This window comes from Phodopus roborovskii, unplaced genomic scaffold (assembly GCF_943737965.1).
Source record: "Phodopus roborovskii unplaced genomic scaffold, PHOROB, whole genome shotgun sequence".
In the NCBI taxonomy this organism is placed as follows: Eukaryota; Metazoa; Chordata; class Mammalia; order Rodentia; family Cricetidae; genus Phodopus; species Phodopus roborovskii.
Window position 1 is genome coordinate 2622785 of NW_026126515.1, and position 23052 is coordinate 2645836.

General features: G+C 41.3%; 1 protein-coding gene across 1 annotated transcript in view; it reads left to right on the forward strand.

Moving 5' to 3' along the window:
- Nucleotides 1-23052, forward strand: part of Susd6 (sushi domain containing 6) — a 92942-nt gene that overhangs the window by 40664 nt on the left and 29226 nt on the right. Inside the window, exon 2 of the mRNA XM_051196233.1 lies at nucleotides 1589-1812. Coding sequence (XP_051052190.1) covers nucleotides 1692-1812 — 121 coding nt within the window. The 5' untranslated portion in view covers nucleotides 1589-1691. The remainder of the gene's footprint in view (nucleotides 1-1588; nucleotides 1813-23052) is intronic.

A 23052-nucleotide genomic window follows, 5' to 3' on the forward strand; every position in this document is an offset into this window, starting at 1 on the left:
CTCTGTTCTTGATCTCTGGCTAATGTTTACTGAAGAATTATAACTGCTCTCGTTTGGACTGAGAGAACTTACATTACTGCTTGCAGTTGTCTTCTCTGGGAGGAAACATAGGTTTGAGTTAAGGCTTCAGACATATATTAAAGTTGAGTCTAGTTAACATCTTTGACCAAGTCTCAAGGAGTCCTTTAACCTGTGTCTATAAAGCTTTATGTTACGTGTATAGAATTTTTTAAAAATAAGAACGAATAGCCCACCGGTGATGGTGCATGCCTTTAATCCCAGCACTTGGGTGACAGAGGTAAGCGAATCTCTGTGAGTTCAAGGCCAGCCTAGTCTACAAAGCTTCACAGAGAAGCCCAGTCCTGGAAAACCAGACACACACACACACACACACACACACACACACAGAGAGAGAGAGAGAGAGAGAGAGAGAGAGAAAGAGAGAGAGAAAGAGAGAGGGAAAGGAAGGAGAGAGAACACAGAATATCCAGGAGGTAGTGGCACACACCTTTAATCCCAGCACTCAGGAGGCAGAAGCAGGAGGATCTCTGAGTTCCAGGCCAACCTGATATACAGAATGAGTTCAAGGACATCTGGGGCTACAAAGAGAAACCCTGCCTTGAAAAATAAAACAAAAAATTAACTGAAGTCATCAACCCAACATCGAAAAATCATTTAGATAATAATCCTTAAATTCTTGACTACTGATTGGTTTTGTTTGTTTGTTTGAGGCAGGTTCTCACTGTGTAGTCCTGGTTTGTAACTCCCTGTGTAGATTAGGTTGGTCTTGAACTCACAGAGGTCTCTCTCCTTGCCTCTAACTCCAGAATACTAGGATTAAAGGTGTGTGACACCACACTTGGCTTGATTTCTTCCTTTTTTAAAATAATACTTTCCACTCTTTAGAAGCCAGCCTGAGCCAGAATGAGTGGTGGGACCATTGAGCAGCTTCAGCCTGTCTTCTACATCCCCATCATTGTCAAGGATAGTCAGTAGAATGTCACCTCTCTGGTCACAGGTCTGTGGGTTGTGCCTTGAATAGTTTTGAGATTCGGGGCTGTGAGTCAGCTCCTCGGGGCTCCTGAGTGACAGGTTAGGCCTCTGTGGACTTGGCTCCTGCTGTTGCATTCCTTCTCTAGGCTGTGTAGTTAGTCCTTTAAGACATGTGCTCACTGTTACTCCTTTGGTTAGCTGAAGTCGCTTTGAGGCCAAGTGACATAGGCAGGCCCAGCAGCTCTGTGTCAAGTGGTCCTGGCAGAGCAGGAAGAAGTCTCTGAAAGCAGCACTGACCTGGCTAGCCATGCAGGTGACATCCAGGTGAGCTGGAACTATCCCCTGACCCTTTTTGCAAGGGCCTGGCTCCTGAACCAGATTTTGACAACAGCTGGCAGCAGGCTTTGGCAGCAGCCCAGGACAACTGAAGCCTACTTCTGCGCTTGTCTCTTCTCTTGGCAGTAAGGAATTAGTTGATAGAATTCTTTCAGCTTAGTGTGGGTTTGTGGCTTCCTTGCAGAATGCTTGCTTTTCAACAAATTATGGCTGAAAATTTCACTTTACTTAAGTCTTTTTGTCTGTTTGTTTGTTATAGGTGAAGCTACTCCTGGCTGGCTTTATTCTTACTTCTGGATTTTAAAGTCTTTCTCTTTAAAAATTAATTAAATAAATAAATAAAAACATCGGACGGATAAAAGATGTGCCATGGCAGGATAGCACCAAAGAGCAACTCAGCGTTTGTTGTGACCTCCGTGGGGCATGGAGTGTTTCTTCAACTGGTGATCCTTAGCACCCTGCTTGGAGATGGATTAACCTCTGGTAAGTCCAGACCTGCCTTCTGTGTGGGGGAGGGGAAACACTATACCAGTGTTTCTCTTGGAGCCTGGGGTGGGGGACTTGCCTTGTCAGGCAGTTTGGGAAGAGTTTTTTGGGTTTTTTTGTGTTTGTTTTTTTCCTCAGTCTGGTATGGGAGCCAGTTCTTTGGAGCCTAATGAGCTAATAGAAGGAGGTGTGGGAGCCTGTTGGTGATTACATTATCTCCCTTTCTTTCAGCTGTTGGCATCTTCAGGCAAGATCCAGGGCATATGATATACAGGGAAGGGGATAAACTGGGGTTAAGTTGCCTGTGTTCAGAGCCCATTCCTACAACTACCTATGATCCTGAGCAAATGACTCTATTACTGTGAACTTCTAACTTCCTCAGCTGCAGAGTGGGTTAATAACAGTACCTGCCTCACTGAGGATTGTAAAGGTATTAATGCTGCATAGTAAACACTTAAGGATGTCACTCTTTGGTTTTTGTTTTTTTCTTATTTTTCTATGCCTCTTCTCAGACCAGGTATATTGAGATACCTGGTATCTCAGGTATATTGAGATAGTGAAAATAGGGACTGGTAACTGACCACTAACATTGAGATTTGGACAAGGCCACCTAACTGTCCCATAGCTCAGTTTCTTCATGTGCTAAATAAAGGAATTGACTTTATGACCTTGAGGGTTACCCTTTTCATAACTCTGAGAGCTTTTAGATTGAGGATGATAAGCTGGAATGTTCCTAGGAGAGGCTGAAAATGCAGGGGTGAGCCCTTTTGAAAAATGTTAATCTTTGTTACCTTTGACAGTACTCTAAAAGTCCTTTATCACTTCACATTGTGCCGTATCCAGACCTGGCATCCTTTGCAGAAAACACAGATGAATGTACTCAGCAGGCCATTGGATGATATGCCAGAACCATTTCTGATTCTGTGAGTTCTGTATGTTCAACAGTAATGGAATCCCTGCCAGAGTTCTTTAAAAAGACCTGGATGGGGGCTGGAGAGATGGCTGAGCAGTTAAAAGCACTGCCTCCTCTTCCAGAAGTCCTGAGTTCAGTTCCTAGTAACCTTATGGTGGCTCAAAAACATTTGTAATGGGATCTGATTCCCACTTCTGGTGTGCAGGAAGACAGGTCACTCATATACATAAAATAAATAATTTTTTTAAAAAGGACCTAGATGGCAGTTTTCTTGGACATTTTCCCTGGAGAAGAATCACAAAACTAATCTAGAATGGGACTGTAATCAGATTTTTCTTTGGACTGCTAGCTCACAAATAATGTCATGGAGACATTTATTAGTTATGAAATCTCATCTGTCTGTACTGCTCATGCTGCTTCCTTTGTACCTGCCTGTCGACTCCACCCTTCTTCCTCCCAGAGTCACTCTCTGTGTTGGGAAGTTCTGTCTGTACCTCCTTTCTAGCTATTGACCATTCAGCTCTTTATTGAACCAATCACAGCAATTTATCTTGACACAGTATACAAATATCCCACATTTCCCCTTTTTGTCTAAATAAAAAGTAAAGGTTTTAATTCTAACACAGTAAAACTATATACAGATAAATGTAAGAACAATTATCAGGTAAGGATTGCATTTACAGTGTCTAGTCTTTGTGTATTTGGCAAATTCAGAGAAAATATTTTATTATCCTATCTTGGTGAGTCAAAAGTTTTGTGCCTGATTTACTTTCTATCCTAACTTATACTAACCAACCTAAAACTATCTTTTTAGACCTTAAAACATTTTCTGAAACAAGTTAAGCTTTCATGTCTTTCAACCTTACATACTTTATACCTCTTCCGTGATTTTCTTTTCTGAGTTTGGTAACAAGGAAAGCTGTAAAATTAATATCTAGTCTGTAACCCCATCAAAGTCTCAAGAAGGATATAATAGTACCTGATTAAACAGAAAGTGCAGGGCAAACAACTTCCGAAACTAAGAAATAACAGAGATGTCTGGTTGCCTGCACAGTCACCCAAGGTTCCTCTGCAATGTTGGGGACACCTATCTTTGCCCTACAGACCTAGAATATCTAACAGACTTGTCTTTTGTGGAGCAGTCTTGGCATTTCCGGCAGTCTTCTTTTGTGTCCTGCTTGTCCAATTTGGACATCAAGTTAGCAGTTGAGGCTAGCAGTTGAGTGTCTTGTCCAGTGGCTAACTAGCCACAATAAAAGCAACCTCTTTATGGGGGTTCTTCGATTCCTGTCGTCCTTTTTTGAAGTAAATTGGTGCCGCCAGGAGCAGATGTGTCCTATTGTCATGTTATTAAAACCATATTCTATAGATCTCTGAACTGTTTGGAGACCATCTGTCTAAAATATCTGTTTGACCTTGAAAACATACCTAACATGGCCACAAATGTGATTGTTAGATAATTGACTACAAGCCTATATTTCTTAATTATCTTAATTAGTTTGTAATAATCACTTTCAAGGACTAGAAATTTATACTACATTGTTTAATAATCTGCATAGGTGTAATACCTTAGACAAATTTAGAAATATGTATGTGTGTATGTACATATATTATAACAAAAATAACCTTAAATTTGTATCAATATATAAAAATATATATCGTTATAAAATATTTGAGACTGTTCAAAAGTAGACTCAACAATCCACCCTTTTATCCCACCATTTATATACTATATCCTCGCTTTTCCCTTCAGAACGAGGTCCCTGAATCTAATCTCTCTTCTTCAGCCTTTGTACTGACCGTTACCAATAACAACTTGTAAACAACTCCCCTAAACAATGACAAACATCCATAACCTACCGAATGTCCAAAAGCCACCCACCCTACCTCTTGAGAATGTGAGCATCGTGTTCTCTAGTCTCTAGACAGCTTCCTGTTGTCTGTGGGCACCGGCATCTTAGAAGACCTTGAGAAAATTGGGATAATGGTCAAGTCCTGGGAGAGCTAGTTGTTGTCTAGTCTCAGTGCGGTGGGAAAGGGTAGAGCTTATCTGAAGTCTGGCTGGAGTAGTCTGTGAGGCTGAACTCTCAGCTAGCGACTTTGAAGTTGTTCTGGATGCAGAATTTTGAGGAAACTGTAACAGGCTTTGTGAAGAGGTTGTATCACCTGGCCTACTTGTCTATATTGGCATCTGGTTCTTTTTTATGAAAACATAAACTTTTAAAGATACTATATGTCTATGTTAATACAAATATGGAATGTGCAGTGTATACAGAGATGATTTTTTTTTTGTTTTATATTTGAGCAGGTAAAAGGTATCTGTCAACTTTTATAAGTCATTTGGACTGTATAACCAAACCTCTATCCATGCCATATGAAAGGATGACATGAAATAATAAGTCATGAGGACTCTGTAGCCAACAAGATCTATTCTGTTTCATCCTGTCTCTGAGCTGTTTCCATGATGAGGGATCAGCTTATACATCATCTGTCTTGTAGTCTTTCTTGGCTCTTTCCCTCATGTCTGTGACCAAGATCCTCAGGTCTTCCCCAGTCAAATCTCATCTCGATTAACTTTGAAGGAATCCATAGCTTTTTGTTTCCTGTGGGACAAAAACATAACCTCTCCCTCAATGCAGCACATTGTCCAACTTTTGAAGTCAAGACGTTCCTAAAGTGTATAGGCTGGTTTAATTTAGCAGTCCGTGTCTCTCAGCAGTGGTGCTTTCTGTTCATTAGCTTTCAAGAAATTCAAAGTAAACAAAGCGTACCGTTCAGGATCTAGATGCCCTGTGTATTTCCCATCTTTCATCTTTATGTGGCTTGTTTGTTAGTTTATTTTTCTTTTTTCGAGCCAGGGTTTCTCTGCATAGCTTTGGAGCTTGTCCGGCAACTCTTTAGACCAGGCTGGCTTTGAACTCACAGAGATCCACCTGTCTCTGCCTCCCTAGTACTGGAATTAAAGGTGTGTGACATCGCTGCCCAGTTTGTGACTTTTTAAAAACAAAACAAAATTACTCTTTTTAAAGACTTAGCTTTATTGTTTTAAAACTTATTTTTTTTTTTTTCTATGACTGACTGTACCCATTTTCTTTACTTTCTTCAACATCTAAGCACATTTTTAAACATACTCTACCATTTTAGACGTTTTCTGTGTCTGGACCTGGCTTTACTAAGCCTTGTAGCATTCTCTGACTATGTGAGCCAAATCTTAAACTGCTTAGCAGTGGTTAGGCCCTCCACTCCGTAGCTTCTTTTAGTACATGACCTGGTAGCTGCTTCTGTCACCTTCCAGATTGTGAAAGTGGAACCTCATGCCTGTGCCCCCCCCAAGCCTGGAGCCAATTTATCTGCCCCAGCTGTACCTACTCTCCCCCTACTGAATAGTGTGCTGCCCAATGCTCATAAACCCCATTAAATGAGCTGCAAACATTGAGCCTACTTGGAACTTTTTTTTCCCCCAGCTTTTTGCTTTCTTAGGCCCTATGTGGATTTACATGCTGTGTGTTGTGCACCAGCTGCAGTCAAACTTTGGGCAGGCAGCTTACAAATAATGACAGAGACTTATTATTATGAAAGTTTGATCTTAGCTTAGGCTTGTCTCACTAGCTCTTATAACTTAAATTAACCCATTTACTTTAATCTACAATTTTTCATGTGGCTCATTACCTCATCTCTATATTGCTCATGCTTCTTCCTCTGTGTCTGACTGGCAGCTCTGCCCTTCTTCCTCCCAGAGTTCTCGCTGTCCTAGTTATTGGTCATTCATCTCTTTATTAAACCAATCACAGCAATATTATCTTCACACAATGTACAAAGTATTCCACAATAGGGGACCTAAGTGGTGATGAGGTGCCTTACTTGTGGCTGTGGATTTCTTGTAACTCCATGTTTTCTCTTCCATTACTTATCATTTCCATTACCCTTTCACCCATATATACTGGTAATGGAGCAGGTTCACCTAATTTGAGCATTCTTCTGAATTGTTGATAGAAATAGTTACTGATTCTGTTGTTCCATTGTAGCCTTCCTTATCATGTATATAATTCTTTTCTGTTGCCTCTGCTTCCACCCTATTCTGGGTCATACCTGTCCTTCCTGGCCATGAGGAACCCCAATACAACCCCCAGTATCATTGGTGATTATTAGGACGCCATAATAATGGGATCATGCTTGCATGAAAAGGAAAATAAGACTTGACTATACTAGGCCTCTAGAAGTGATAGGTACAGAAAAACTGTCTTGCTTACTGCTCTTAACTAGAGAGCAGAAGCTAGCAAACTATAGCCCCATGATATCCCCTCCCCAACTATATAGCCAGAACTAGTCTAAAAACTTGCTAAATGCTATAATACTATAATACAGGTTGATCTTGAGCATGGGGTTTTTCCTCTGTGCTGTGATTACAGGTATGTAACGCCATGCCTTACTTGCTACCTATTTTGTATGATCTGCATGTTAACTATATTTTTAACTTGTTGTGGGGAAAAAGGCAGAAAAGTAGTATTTTGTGATATGTAGAAAATATATGAAATTTAAATTTCAATGCCTATAAGTAGGATTTGAGTGGAACATGGTATATTCATTCTTGAATATAGTTTATATGACTACTATGCTATAATGCTAAAAATTAAATAGATATAGGCCAACTCTGAATTATTTGGGTCTTTGCCTATAATCCCAGCATTTAGGAGACTGGGGAGGAGGATTGTCCATGAGTTTAAGACCAGCCTGGGCTGCAGAGTGAAACCCTTCATCAGACAGACAGACAAAAAAAGATTTGGCTCTTTGTCTGAAGTTTTGTATACCCCCTGCCCTACTCCCCACAGTTAGTGCTCAGTAGGTATGTGGTTGAAAGGGACAACTGTCAGAGCTAGACGGAAGGGTAAACTTCTCAGCCACATTTCAGAGGTGGTACATTTGCCTGAGGTCTTACCGCTGTTGAACTAGTGCCTAAGACACTACTGCAACCTGCCTCTTCCAGGATTTCTCCTGGGAAGCTGCTCTAGCTTGTTAAGCAGTGATATTGGTAGCAGAGTATTAGAAGTCTTGGCCCTTTTAGTTTCATTAAGCCATCTCTCCTACTCCACCCTCCTTTTTTATTGGCTCTATGCTTTCTTCCATTTCCAATTCCATTTTCCATCTACTCAAAACCTTCCCTACTTTTCACCCAATGTTTTAGAATGGCTAGATAAAGGGGTTATTATTCTTCAGGGTGTAGAAACAATCTGTTTATAGCGTAGGCCCAGACTAGAATGGAAAAGTGGAAGCTGTTTTCTTCCCCTCCCCATTGCAAAGACTCCTTCCTCCCCTACCATCCTAACATTCAAGTCATTTTTATTCCTTATAAAAATGGGAGCTGAGTGCAGACAGGTAGAAGGGGCTTTACCATTACTAAGATCCAGTGTGCCAAGTTGCTGCCAATGTTTCCCTCTGTGAAGTGGATTCTAGGGGAGGGTGATACCCACCCTTTTGGCCAGGAAACCAAGTGTACACCTGCATGGCTATAACTGCCATGAGCAGTGTGCCAAGTACGCTCACCAGGAAACCAAGATTCTCAGATACAGTGAAGCTAAAGAAAAGCAGTTCCTTTCAGGAAGAGCCACTGCTTCCCCTTCGTGTGTGTGTTTTGTGTGTGTGTGGGGAGGGGCGGAGTTACATGCATGTGAATTTATGAGTTTATGTACCTAAATAAACGCATGTAGAGGCCAGAAGAAGACATCTAGTGTCTTCCTCCATCCTCCTCCTCCTAACTGACTGAGATAGGACCTCTTGATGAACTAGGAGCTCTGTTTTGGCTAGCTGGCCAGCCAGGGAGCTCTCAGGATTCTACAATATAGACACATTTTATAGGCTTTTTTTTTTTTTTTTTTTTTTTAATGTGAATGCTGGAGATTCTAACTCGGGTCCTCAGGTTCTTAAGCTTGAATAGCAAGTGATCTTAACTTACTAAGCAATCTCCTCCAGACAGCTATATCTTAAAATGAGTACTGGTAAAATATATAGCCTTGTTGCCTTGTTACCAGTGACCCTAAGAGGCAATAGACATGCTCACATGTCACATATATTCATGGCCATGAGAAGCCCATTAGATCATAGGTAATGCCTTCCCCAAAGGCATGCAAGCCTGGTCTCTTGATTATAAACATCTTGGGAGTCTTGGCTGTAATCTCAGGTTAAACAGAAAAGAATCATGTATAAAGAGGCATTTGGGAGTTTTAGGGTAAAATTTCATTATTTTTGGAGTTTGAGTTCCATAGCCATCCTGCCTGCCTGCCCTTTTATCTTTTTTCTTCACTTCTTCCTCAATGTTTTTGAGACAGTCTCAACTATGTAACCTGGCTGATCTTGAACTAGTCATCTTCCTGTCTCAGCTTCTCAAGTGCTGGGATTACAGCTGTGTGTTTCCATACCTAGTTGCTGTTCCTATTATCTATAGCTCAGTATTTGCAATTATACTAGCAAAAGTATTAGAGGAGCATTAACGAAGGGCCAGATTTTCCTCTTTTTTTTCTTTAAACAGAGAAAATTATTAGAGACTCCTTTTTAGGTATGGCAAAGGAAGCGTATCTTATTCTGCAGTCACACCATGCTGTGGGAAGACCAGAATTAAAAAGAAAATGTGTATATATGCTACTTAAATGACCTTTCTTGAACTAGAGAGGAACGAAGATCCAGCTGTGGGGCAGTCTCTCCCAGCTCTTTCTGTCTGCTTAATCTGAAGAAACCTGAAGTATGACCTTGAGCAGATTGCTTGACCTCTTTATGCTGTAATTAAAGAGAAACAATAATCTTTAAGGATGTCAGGTTAGTGTGTTGTATAAACTAAAGAAAATGATTGGAGGGTACATGACATACAAACATGATGTAACTTCTAAATAACAACAGAGTTGTTAAGTGACCTACTGTTGAGTCACTGCTCAGGAGACTCTAAAGTGAAGACACCACCTTTGCTCTCATGGTAACAGGGAACTGAACATGAAGAGTCAGTGTTGTTTTAAGAGATTTGGGAGCAGCTGTTACATTTGACCAGCAAGGAAGAGTTGATTACTTGAGGAATCCTTTCTGTCTTCCTGAAAACTCATGTGTGGACACTTTGATGATCTCAGTTGAGCTGGCATGCTGACACAGATCAAAAGTTTTGCTTTGCCTTCTCTGTCCTGACAATATTTACTGACAAACTTAGTATTTTCTTTGTTTCTGATCAGCTACTCCCCATGTTGCCATGATGCATAAGACCATGTTTAGCATCACAGTTCACATAATGCAGTTTTAAGATAGCAGTCTGCATTTCCACATAGCAAGAATGAGAAAGAAAAGTACTTAGTTTTTGTTGAAGATGGGAATTGTTATGAAACAGGTTCTCTGATAGGAAGCAGCTTTGGTCCTAACCACTACTGTACCAGAGAGGTTGGCAGGCCTCCTTGGCTTATCTCCCCATCTCAGAAGGACTTAGATAATATACACTGATCTGGGATGGTATGGCAGCAGGTAGGAAATGTACATAAGAAACATCAGTTCTGTGCCACATTGAGTGGGAGATGATCTGACTTGGGTGCTGGGTAGCTTACTTGGACACATCATTGCAAGTGGTGGAATTGGCTCTGATTTGTGTTGCCTCACTCCGCTCATGACTTGCTGACATCTGCCTATCTCTACCGAATGGTAGGTGTCCTTGGACCCTTTTCTCAGGTTTCCTGATTGAAAGGCTTAGACCAGTCTTCAGAGACTTGTTTTGATAATAGGGTAAAGACCCTATCAGTGTTCTTTCCTGGTGAATAAAAGGGATACAGGAGTCATCCCTGGGTTACCATGTTTCTCTCTGAGGTTGTATTCTTATCTACAGTGGCTCTTGGTTGTTTGGTTCTAGCTTAGGAACAGAGTTTGCCAAGTCAGTTCTATTCTTGGAAAGGAACAATGGGAGCCATAGCAAAGTGTTTCTAAATGAGGACGTAGTTCCCAAAGCATCCCCAAAGCATCTTCCTGTCAGCTGCAAATCCTACTAACAAAAGTGATGTAATCTCTCCATGGGTGATTAATTACCTGTGACTATTAATAGACTTGGGGATTGCAATAGGAGGCTGGATAGGTCATTTCTGGGTTTGTTGAACCCTGATGTCATGAAAAGACATTGAAAAATTACTTTCCAGACTTAACTATGTCATGTTTAGAACATTCAGATACATGATACTACATTTGCACTCATTCTAACAAATGAGACCCAAGCCCACCAAATTGAATACCTGGCTGAGTTTCAGTTGGTTTAAATCCTCATTAAACAAAACTCCCATCTGTTCAGCAACTTACTTGGAAGTTGTTTTCTTACCTGTCCATCTTTTTCATCAAAAGGAGATTGTAGGGTGCTAAAGGATCGAAAATGATTGTGAGTAGGTTTCTAGATGAACTCTTTGTGTTACTTCCTACCCACTGGAAGATTCCGTTCTTCTTTGTCACTGGGGAGTATAATCCTCCGGAGGGTGTGAGCAGCTTTGCACTCCAGGTGGCTTATATTGCTGTGGCTGGGTGCCAAGACTGTGGTCAGATAGGCATGACTTTGACTGGCCTGGTGTTTACCTTTGGAGCTCAGGGAGACAGCAGTGTTAGAAGACAGGCTTTTCATGGTGCCATGTAAATGAGAGCTTCATTGTTAGCTTTCCTTTGCTCTTGATCATCCAAATCACTTGAGCAAATTAAACACAAGGAAACTTGAATTCACAAGAAAATGAGGTTAAAATTAAAACTTTTTTTTTTTTAGAGAATTGTTCCTATAATTTCTTTTCCTGTAAGTGTGAATTGGTGGGGTGGATTAAATCTATGTATACCTTCAATAGCAGCTCTCATAGAGCCACTGAGGTTAGTAGTGTAGATTTGTATTTATTATATATAGTATGGTTTGGCTTCACCTTCCAGCTCTGTTTAGAGGAGTACCATAGTCATTAAAAGTATGAACTCCAGAGCCAGGTTATCTGTGCTTGAGTGTATCCTCTGTTCCTTACTATCCATGTTACTTGGGGTAGTTTTCCAGACCCTACTCTGTATTCCCCCAGAATGGTATATAATAGTACCAAACTTCACACAGTCCTTATGAGGATTAAATAAAATGGCATGTGTAGGGAACACAGAAAGGCATTTCCTTATCGGGAATTCAAATTCAAGCACCAGTTGATACCAATGTTCATTTCAGCTTTTATGATGCCTCAACTGCTTAGTTTAGACAGATTATATATGAAGTGAGATGTTTCTTCCTTTTGTATCTCTAACATTCTCTTTGATTCCATTAAGTACAGTCGTGAGTGGAGTTATACCCCTTATAGTTTCCTTAACTGTCAAAATTATCAAATGCTGATGTTGGTGTCTTATGTAAGATTAACATAACTGTGAAAGAGTTGGTGATGCCTCTTTGAGCTGTGAGTGCCTGGAGTTACCTCAGTGACCCCACAATAAGCCTTTCCTTCAGTGAGATTGTATCTTGTTGGCATTTTAGAGCTGTGATTTGTTAGGAACTTGGAAGTCATTTTTGAAAACTTATATGTTTCAAATGCCAAGGATATGTTCATTTCAAGACAGTTTATTTCACTAGCACAGTGATACAATTTAAAAAATTACATTTTGAAAGATCCTAACATGTACTTGGAAGAAATGAAATTGAAAGAAATAATCTCTATGTTCTTTGCTTGGTTGTGTCTTTTTTGATACAGGCTCTTTGTTGACTGGCTTCAAACCCACAGCTTGAAAGCTACACAAATAGAAGTAGAACTGTAATACCTGGCTTCTGTTTTTCTTACTTATATTTCCTGTGTTTATTGGTGTTCCTTTTAAAGATATTTTTCTCGTGTGTGTGGGGTACATGTGTGTGGGTGCACATGCACATGGAGACCTGAAGTTGATGTTCGGAGTCTCCTTCATTGGAGTCCACTGTATTCATTGGGCCAGCGTCTCTTCTCACTTGAACAATAGTGTACCAATATGGCTAGTCTAGCCTAGCCAGCGTGTTCTGGGGATGCTCCATCTCTACCTTCCCAACACTAGAATTAACTGGTGGGCCTTCGTGCCCACCCAGCATTAGCAAGAGTTCTAGACATCCAAATTCCAGTCTTCTCAAGTAGACAGCAAGCACTTTAACCACTGAGCCATCTTTCCAACACAGAACGTCTAGTTTTTAGAGCCTTTTCTACCTAGATTCTTTGACATTACCAGGGATGGAGATTTATTTCCCTTGGTTTGACTTGTTAGCTTTGCCAGTAGCCACATGTTAAGGTACAATTGTATAACCATTTAAAATTCCAGGCAGCAATACAAGGAAGATAAATACATTTTCTTCAGTTTTTCTTTTTCACAGTTTTTTTTTTTTTTTAAATAAAAGTATTTTTGACATTGCAACTATTAAGGGGGGCACAGATGAGTTTCAGGAAATTAGGGTGAGTACAACAGGGTTACAAAATCTGCTCTAGCTTTTATTATTCTGGGTAACAAGGAACACTTTATGAAATGTAGAGGGTGAGGTCAACTCTTCATGTGTAGTAGACAGATGTCGTCTCTAGAGGGAGTGGGACATGTGTTGTCACTGGCTTGAGTTCTGACAGTTCATCCTTGTTGACACAGGAATAGCTTGGGGCACAAGAGTGTAGCTGAAATTATTGCCTACAGAGAAAAAGTGAGTGGTCACGATGGCAACCTATCCATGTTTCCTAAGTATTGGAACCTAAGTGCAGAGAGGTTTAGTGTCAAATGGATGAAGAACCTCTCCTTTCAAGTTGCTCACTACTTGTAGAGGCTGAGTTGCAAAGGACCAGTGGTGTTTTGAGCCACTATAGCTTACTTAGGCTTATTTATAGCTATGCATACTCACTCATACTTGCCAATTCCTGCACTGTGACTTTCTTAGGCTGCTTAGCTCTCTACTTTATATCCTTTCAAAGAAGACCCTTTTCTGAGCTTTTATCTGAGCTTTTTGTTTTTGAGATCATTTATACTTGTCTGTCAGTCTTCTGGTTTTTTTTTGGGTTTTTTTGTTTTGTTTTTTGTTTGTTTGTTTGTTTTGTTTTCTCTATGTATTTTCCTTTAAGCTTATTGAAAGCAGGGACAAAGTTATACATTGTTCTTTTGCTATATCCATAAGTGTGTCCTGGGGAAGGTCCACCTTGGGTGGGGTTACTTCATTGTGGGTTGTTTTTTGTATGAGGATGAGCTGAAAGTCTAAGGCCCCTTAAGTAGTAGCAGCATGGGGACCTCCCTTTTGGTTTATGGTTCCTGGTGAGGTTCTTGTCCCTAGCTTTCTGGTGAGGAAGTTGAGAAGCACATAAAGATATTTTCAGACTTCAGGAATTCGGGTAGAGGGGAAAGGATATAGTTTGATCCCAGAATCCATTGTAGAATGGGCTGATTTCTAACCTGGGTAGGAATCTTGAAGTCTAATGTCGATCCCATTAGTTCTGGAGTGGAGAAAAGGAGAAAATAGAGAAGGGATTGGGGGAAAGAAGAGAAAAGAAGAAAAGTTACAGGGAGAGGAAGACGACCTTTATTCCCAGAGTAGAAGGGAAAAGAGAAGTCAGTAGAAGAATATAAGTGAAACCCAGAGCATCTCTGAATACTTCTTCACACTGAAAAGTGAGGTTGGGGTAGTGCTTGGCTTTATTTACATCTTCACCCACAACCTCCTCCTCTTCTTTCCACAAAGCCTTTGTCCCTAAAGATCAAGGCTAAGGAGTGTCTTCATTCATCTTTGCTTGAATAGTAGCACCTTGAAGCCTATTCTTCCCATGGCTAGAATCCCACCTGCTTCCTTGTCCTCCCACACTTCTCTTTGTCCTGCAAGGTCCAGTTCAGAGACACCACCTGTCCATTACCATTTAAGAGTTTGAATGAAAAATGTCCCCCATGGGCTCAGGTATTCGAACACTTGGTTCCTACTTGGTGTTGCTCTAAAGGGAGGTTTAAATGGTGCAGCCTTGCTGACAAGTATAGCCTTGCTGGTGGGGCATCACTAGGGTGGGGCATGCTTTGTGTTTGTGGTAAAAGGTGTGATTGCTCAGCTTCCTTCTGCTGCCATGCCTGCCAATTTCTACTGTACTTCTCTACCATGATGGACTCATCCCTCTGGAACCTAAGCCAAAGTGAACTCTTCCTTCCATAAGTTGTTTGTGGTCATGGTATTTTTATCACAACAGAAAAGGGAGTGACATCTAAGAAAGGCAAATGGGCTTTGTCCGTATGTCTGTGCAGAAATCGAATTGGTAAGAGTCTTTAGTTAAGTCCTTTGTCTTCAGAGAATGCCAGCATTTTCTTAGGAATAGAATTCTAATGCTTGGCTGTCTTTGATTTGATTTGAAAGGATCAGCCAGTTTGATAAGACTTAGAAACTCTGACCTTGGAAAATCTGAACTTTTTGTTTTGAAGATTATAATACATTACATTAAAATTCCAAAAACTTGCTTCAAACTCTAATGGCCATGTGATGTGATGGTCAATTTTGGTTATCAACTTGATGGGATTTAGAATCACCATAAAAATGTCTGGGCGTGTGTTTTATGAGGGGTTTTCTATGCAAATTTATAATTGAGGTGGGAAGACTCCCTCTAGAGTGTCACTGTTCTGTAGGCTGGGGTTCCCACACTAAATCAGAAGGAGAAAGGGGAATGAGCATCAGTGCCGATGGCTCTCTGTCCCTGACTAGTTGCTTGACATGACTGCTTCTGCAAGTGACTGGTTGTATTATAAAAAGCTACATTACATTCTTGCCAACAGCCACAATGGACTATTCCCTCAAACCGTGAGCCAAAATAAATCCTTTCTTGTGTATGTTGCTTTGTCTGGTATTTTGTCATAGCAACAATAACTAATAGAGACCCAGAGTTGCTGTGAAAACAGTTGGGTTTGGTATTTTCATAATCAGCATAGAGTTCTTTAGTTAGCAAGTATATGTTGACAGAAGGTGAGCAGGGAAGGGCACAGCTAGAGGGATATAATGGCATGGAGGGCTTTCCGGGATCCAGATACTGAACTGGTTTGTAGAAGCCTTCACTTGCCAGCCTGTGACATCATCAGTGGTACCAGGAGTAGCACCCTGCCCCGCGATGAAGACAGCTGTGATATAGCACTCTTATTACAAGTGTGTGGTGGGTACTTGACTAGACTATGGCACTACTGTGTACTGTGATAGTTCCCATGTGACATCTGCTCTGGTGAGGGATTGAGCCCTGCACTGCAATACACACAGAAGGGACTCCTGACAAGGATTGGGTGGTCACTGTGAGTCTTTTCTTGGGGAGAAATGTCTACTGAGACCTGAATGCAAATAGGACTTAGTAGGCAAAAGAGGCAAGATGGCACAGGAAGGTTAAGAATGCTGTTTTTTTCCGGCCAGGCTGGCTGATACAAATCCTAGTTCAGCATGAACATGGTATGTAATTTTGAACTAGATTCTCAAGCTCTGTAATGTTCTAATGGTACGCCACACATCAGGTCTGGTGGTTAAATGTTCCAAATATCATAACTGTTTCAGTATTGCACCTTGTGTGTGTGTGTGTGATGGGCTGAAGATGGTATATGTGTTTGTTAATGTGCATATGGTTAACTTTGGGTGTCTTCCTCTATTGCTCTTGATTTTTCTTTTTTGAAATAGTGTCTCTCAATGAACTCAGAACTTCCTAAATTCAGCTACGTTGGCTGGTCAGTGAGGTCCAGGGATCTACCTGTTTCTTTTTCCCCAGTGCTGGGTTTATAGGCACACACTACCATGTCTGGGTTTTTAGTTGTGTTCTAGAATCAGAAGTCAGGCCTTTACCAAGCACTTTACCGATTGAGACATCTCCTCAGCACCCCATTTCACTTCCTTCAAAACGGGGATCCGGGATACTTACTCCCTAAACTGGTGCACCCATTGCTGAGGGTGGTGAATAAGTAGGTGGTCACCTTCACTTAGGTGGAACATGTCCCGGAACTGAAGTTTCCAAAGAGAAAACTGGTGCTGACCAGAGCCTAAAAGTTCAAGAGTTTAGACTGCAGCTCACCAAAAGAACAGTTTAGTGTCCTTCCGCAGAGAGGCAGGGTGCTGCTGGTGAAGATAGACACCCTTGCCAGTGAGAGTCAGAACTGAAGAGGAGCAAACTCTCTTGTAGGAGCTGAAGGATTAAAGTGTGCAAGAAAAACAAACACTAGGGGATTACTCTAAGCAGGGGAGTAGGGAAGGTTAGCTGAAGATAGTTTAAGTACAAGTTGTGGGAGAAGATCGAGGGTGATAAGATTGGCTTTTGGGCTTATGTCCCCTGTTGGGACAAGAATCAGCAGGCTCTTTTGTGCTGCCTTTCCAGACTGCCTAGGGGAAAGAGTCCAAATAGGCCCTCCATTTAGACCCTTTCCTACCACAGCTCAGCCAGCCTGTGAAGACATGCTTGACAAGGGCTTCTTAATTTCCCTGATGTACTGTGAAGGGTCCCCTGTGGATCTTGGCTAGCATCATGGATTCCTTGGGGATGCAAAAGGATATGGAAGGTTCTTCCTTGATGAGGGAAGGGAAAATACTGAAGGTACCATCTGGCCCATTTGAATATATTCCAGATTCATCATTTGAGATCTGCTCTGCCAGGGTAATTGGGAAGTAGGGTGAGGACTGCTCTATTTGATATTTTCTAGATTGCAGGGATGTATCTCAGGTTAATCTAGAATGGCTTTCAGTGAAGGAACCTATCCTTCCATGTATTGTTCTTAGTACCTTGTTAGGGAATTCAGAAGCTTTATGGTTCAGTTGTCTTTTCTTGAATCAGAAAATTGATTATTAAACTATTTTAACAAATATAATGTTTATTTTTTTTTTATGCCCTAGGTCACAAGAATGGCTTTTGCTGGTAATGTGGGGGGGGGGTGTCTTGTTTGTTTTTTGTTTTGCTTTTTCTGTTCTGTGTAGCTTTGGCTATCCTGGAACTCACTCTATAGACCACCGGCCTCAACCTCACAGAGATCCACTGGCCTCTGCCCAGATGCTGGTAATTATTTTTAAAGTTGTTTGTTTTATTTAGAGTATATTAAAGTCAGTTTATAATGTCTAATGTTAAAAAGCAAATAGAGTCAGGTGGTGGTGTATTAAAGTCAGTTTATAATGTCTAATGTTAAAAAGCAAATAGAGTCAGGTGGTGGTGGCGCGAACCTTTAATCCCAGCACTTGGGAGGCAGAGGCAGGTGGATCTCTGTGAGTTCAAGACCAGAGTAAGTTCCAGGGAAGCCAGAGCTACACAGAGAAATCCTGTCTTAAAAAAAACCACCATCAACAACAAAAAGCAAGTTGGTTGCAAGTAAATGTAGGAATAGTAAAGATTGTGAGGTTTCAAATAAGGAATTTTATAGTGTGTGTGTGTCTAAGTGATGGCTAAACTATGAAAATATAACCCAATGGAATTATACTTTTTTCCTTCAGTCAGCATCTCTTTTCTGGAATAATCTTGAGCGAATTTGAAGACTTAATCTATTGAGTATATAGAGAACTTCCAAATGTAATTTCTTACTTCTGAGAGTAAAGAAGATAAGAGAAGAAAAGAAAGGTTGTTAAGGAGGATATTTAAACACTTAAATTATTTTTAAGTATGTGTCTGTGTGTGAGTGTGTGTGTATGAATACAGGTGTGTATATGAATACAGAAGCCAGAGGGTCAGATCCTCCTGGAACTGGAGTGACAAGCTTTTGTGAGCTGTCCAGTTTGGGTGCTGGGAACTAAATTCAGGTACTCTGAAAGAGTAATATATGCCCTTTACTGTGAGACATCTTATCTCTTCAGCTCCCCAAATAATTTTTTCCATGTACAATGATCATATCAGACAAGGGTATTGTAGTCAGGACATTGAGTCTGATGTCCATTTTCCTATTGGGAATGAGTCCTGTTGTGGGCTGGAAAAAAAGTGTTTATGGAGTAAAGGACGGGGAGCAAAATGTGCCAGCAGAGTTCTTAACTCTCTTCTCTTAAGCTCTGGTTGAGAAGCTGATTGTGTCCTTACAAGACTGAATGGGCAGAATGGCCTCATGCCAAATCTCTAATCATAGAGCCTAGGTTCATTGGCCCACCTGTTACCCATCTGGAAACTGGTCTCTCCAGCCAAAAGCTGGTGTGGAGAGTCTGGCTTCATCAATAACTAGATGAGGCCCTTTAGGTGGGGTTGGGGATCACACATCAGATTTCTCTCCTAAGTTCATGCTTTCTACCCTCCATCATCACCTTGCATACTTTGAGTCTTTGGTGGCCTGGAACTCAGGATATCCACCAAGTTGGCCTCAGACTCAAAAGAGATCTGCCTCCTGAGTGCTGAGATTAAAGGTATGTGCCACCACACCTAGCACTTTGTGTACTCTTTTGTGTGAAGTCTTGAACCTACAGAGCAGAAGAATATGCTGAGTTGAAAGGTTAGTCTTAATTTCAGTGGCTGTTGTATGGGCTCCAGCTAGAAATGTCACTCATGTAAAGAGTCTTACATGTGAGGGTACTGATGGGTTGACCTTACAGGTTATCTATCTCAGTAAATAACCTGTAACTGTTAGATTTGAGTGTTAATACCCTCTGGACTGGGCAGCGCAGAGCTTCTCATTTGGTAGATCTGGGATAAAGTTTGAAGTTTTTACATTTCTCCTGAGTTCTGCTTGTCTAAGAATCATATATTAACCACCCCATTACACATGGGGTGAATGAACCTATGTTACCCTCTTCATTCAGAGCAGATTTTGGTCAAGTGGGGAAAGAAGGGTATAAAGATCCTGAATCCACTCACCAACTTAATTTTAAAACTAGGAAATCTAAATATCAAGGGAGGGTTTGCAGGCCTTTTTCTTGTCTTCTCCCAGTTCTTGCAGACTATCCAACAGAAAGGAGTTGGACTTGGTAGATACCTTGACCATCCCCTGCCCCTCCTGCCCCGTTCTATTCTACCCTTTCTGGCAGACTGAGCTCCAAAAGGCTGCAATACATGCATTTCAGGGAGTCTTTCCTCAGCTTAGGCTCTGTGTTATGAAGGAACAAGAACCTGAGCTGGGGTACTTTATATTAGTCCCATTTCCAGGGATACTTGCCCAGGGCCCTGTAATGCTAAGACACATCTTTCCCTATGTCAGAGACTTAAGGATGATTGTTACTTGTTTTGGATTTTTTCCTGTGAGAACTGTTCATAAGCAGCACTGAATCAGAATGGTATTCAAAGACTGGCTGGCCAAAAGCACAAACAAGTTTTATGTTGCTTTCCTAATACCTGCTTCCAGAGAAGAATTACTTAATGTGTTCATCATAGTCCCGCTGATGATCTGTTCTTATTTCCAGGGTGCATGGGGTTGTTAGCCAACATCCTCCATTATCTGGCACAGTGTGGCCCATGTTATGATGGGTTGTAGCAACAGGAAATTATATCTATGTTCCTCTTTGGTCTCCCTTAATAAGACTTGGTACAGTTGTCTTCCTCTGCCCTGCTCACTTCCATCTTTCCCTCCTTACCATAGCCTACACTCATACAGATTCTTCTTATTCTGTTAGAGCTGCATATGTATGTTAAGTGTATTAGAAGCGTCCACAAGTTGATCACCAGAGACCCTATTTAATTTTGTGATGTATCCCTTCAGGACTCAGATCCCTTCTCTTTTCTGTCCATGTTATTCTGGGTAGCTGTGAGTTACAGAATGTTTTGTCCTAAAGGAGTTAACTATTCTGCAAGTTGAGTTTGACCCTGTTTTTTGCCTTTATTTCCTGCTGGAGCCTGGTAATGTTTATATTGGCAAGCTGAAGGACTTCTGACTTGAAAGGAATTAACATACTGCCTTAGAACTATTGTCTGGCCCTGTCTTTCTACCCTGTGATGACATGGGAGCTAAAGATTTCCCAGCCCTTGTTAATTGTTGCTAGCCTCTCTAATCCAGCTGGGGCAGTTTTCAGGGAACTCAAGCACTGACTAGCCAAAGATCTCTCTTGAAACAGTGAAAGACTGAGGTTGATTTCATTCATTTTAAGTAAAATCACCAGTCTTTTGATGATTTCATTAATTTCCTCCCTTCTGAACACCCTCTTGTTAACAGTAATTGGAAATCCTGACTGTTTTTCATTTCCTTTACCTCACTGCTTTAATTTAGGCAGCTTGGTACCACATTCTGCTTTTTCATCTGCTGGAAGTGTGGTTTGAAGATGATTTTAATCATTGGCTTTAGCTGGATTTCCAAAAGCTGAGACTGTTGCTGTGATTAAGTTCACACCCACCTGGAGCCAGTGGGCAGGTGGAGAAGGGTCCTAGCACAGAGTGCTCTCTTGTCCCATGAAGCATATCTGCAAGTTTCTCATCACTCATTTTTAGCACTCAGCATTTGTATTCCTCCTGGCCATGTTCCTAGTGTGGGAATGCAGATGCTTCAGCAGTTCAGATTGTCAGGCTGCTGGCTACACAGGGTCACGGGGCCTGCGGTAATACTGTAAACGTTTTCACAGTTGTACTTCTATTGCTTGTGCTTTTCCATTCTTGACTCAGAGAAAAATAAATACAAACCACCTCAGGAGGCCAGAGATGTAACAGGTAGCTGTAGCTGTCTGTAACAACTATGATGTAAAGCAGATTTGTGTGTATTTTATTATATTATTATTCTTGTAATAAGCATGACACATTCATAAAGGTTGAAGCTGGGATTTGAACCCAGATCTTCTCATTGTAAATCAAATACTTTTTTAAAAAAAGATTTGTTTTTATTTTATTTGTGTGAGTGCTTGCTTGTATGTATAGATGTATATACCATGTGCATTCCTGATGCCTGTGGAAGCCACAAGAGGATGTTTTTAGCTGGCTGTTTGGCACTCTGGGGTGTGGAAAAATGCCAAGGTTTGCACCCTTCATTAAACTTATAAAAGCAGTGTCATTTGAGATGGTGCTTTTACTAGTCTGCTGGGCTGTAGTGATGGTTTTGCTCCTTTAGCTCTATCTGAATAGAAATTGTGGGCAGGCAATGAAAAGTTCAAGTGTTGGTCTCTAGCAGCATTGCTTGGCATCAGGCGGTGCCAGTAACCAGGCAGGAGTTAAGTGGCACTTTGTATACTTTGTATTGTTGCAGTCCTTCTGTAGGCACTGGTGTTAGGACTGTCAGCTCTACAAGTGTTACCTTGTGTGGTCCTAGGAAATGGGGAAGTCAGGATTTGAATCCAGAGCCTCTATCAGTACAAGTGTTTTGTCTGTGTGTATGTATGTTCACCACATGTTCAGCATGTGGATATACATACAGTGTGCTCACACAGTTCTTGGCTGTGCCTGGCATTGCAGCTTCTAGGAAGGCTGTGGTATCAGGGTTCCTTAGCCCTCAACACTGGCCTGTTTTACAGTTATTGTTCCAAGGTCTAGTCCTTTAGCCTCTGACAAGCTCTCTAAACTCCTCTGGCAGCTAGAGCCTGCATTTCTCCTCTGACTCCTTACTGCTTTTATCCTTCGGCCTCATCTGTCTGTCCTCAGTTGTCATCCCTTTCTGTGTCCCTTCTTCCTACCCTGGTGTCTCTTGGACTGTTCAGCTGCTACCTCTTCAGCTGTCAAGTAGCCAGCCGCCTTGCTGTTTTCACAGCTAACTCTGCCAGCTGTTTGGCTCTCTCCATATAACTGTTCTTCTCAGCCTGCACTACTATAAGTAGGCAAGAAAAGATCACTTGAGAGAAACTTAGCAAAATTAATAGGAGGCAGCGTAGGAGAGGTATTCCAGCTAGCTCACCAAGTGAGCCAGAGCAGCCCAAGAAGGGGTGTCTGGACTAATCACAGCCATTGATACTTGTCTGTTGGCCTAATTAATTAGCCTTGCCTCCTTAGCACCAGTAGTCAGTCTTTCTGCTACACTACCAGCATTACTTTATTGGCCTAGGGTTGCAAGGTCATCTAGAGTTCACTGAGGCTGTGCTAGCATAAAGTCTGGTGAAAACTGTTTTCAACAGCCTTTCCTGAGGCTCTGCCGTTAGGATCCCAAGCCATTAGCTGCAGTTTTCTCAAGGCTGGATGGAACATTGTAGATGGCTAGAGCTGGTATAAGGTAGTTGCGCTGCCTATTTGACTGACAGTTCTTTTAAGGTTGACAGGGCAGAAAGAGTTTAACATAAGAGTTCAAAAAATGTAACCGTTAATTAGTACTTTAACAGGGCTTAACACCTGCCCAGTGCCCCGGGAGTGGTGGGTCCTTTTCATCTGCCCCAGTGCCTTTCTGCCTTTGCTGGGCTTTTAAAATAAGATTCCTATTCCTATGTAGACCTGAGGAGCAGACCAGCAACCTATATTCTTTTAAAAAAAATAAAAATGTGAAACAGTTTCTCAGATCCTCAGTTCTCACTGAAGAGAAGAAGCAGAAACTTC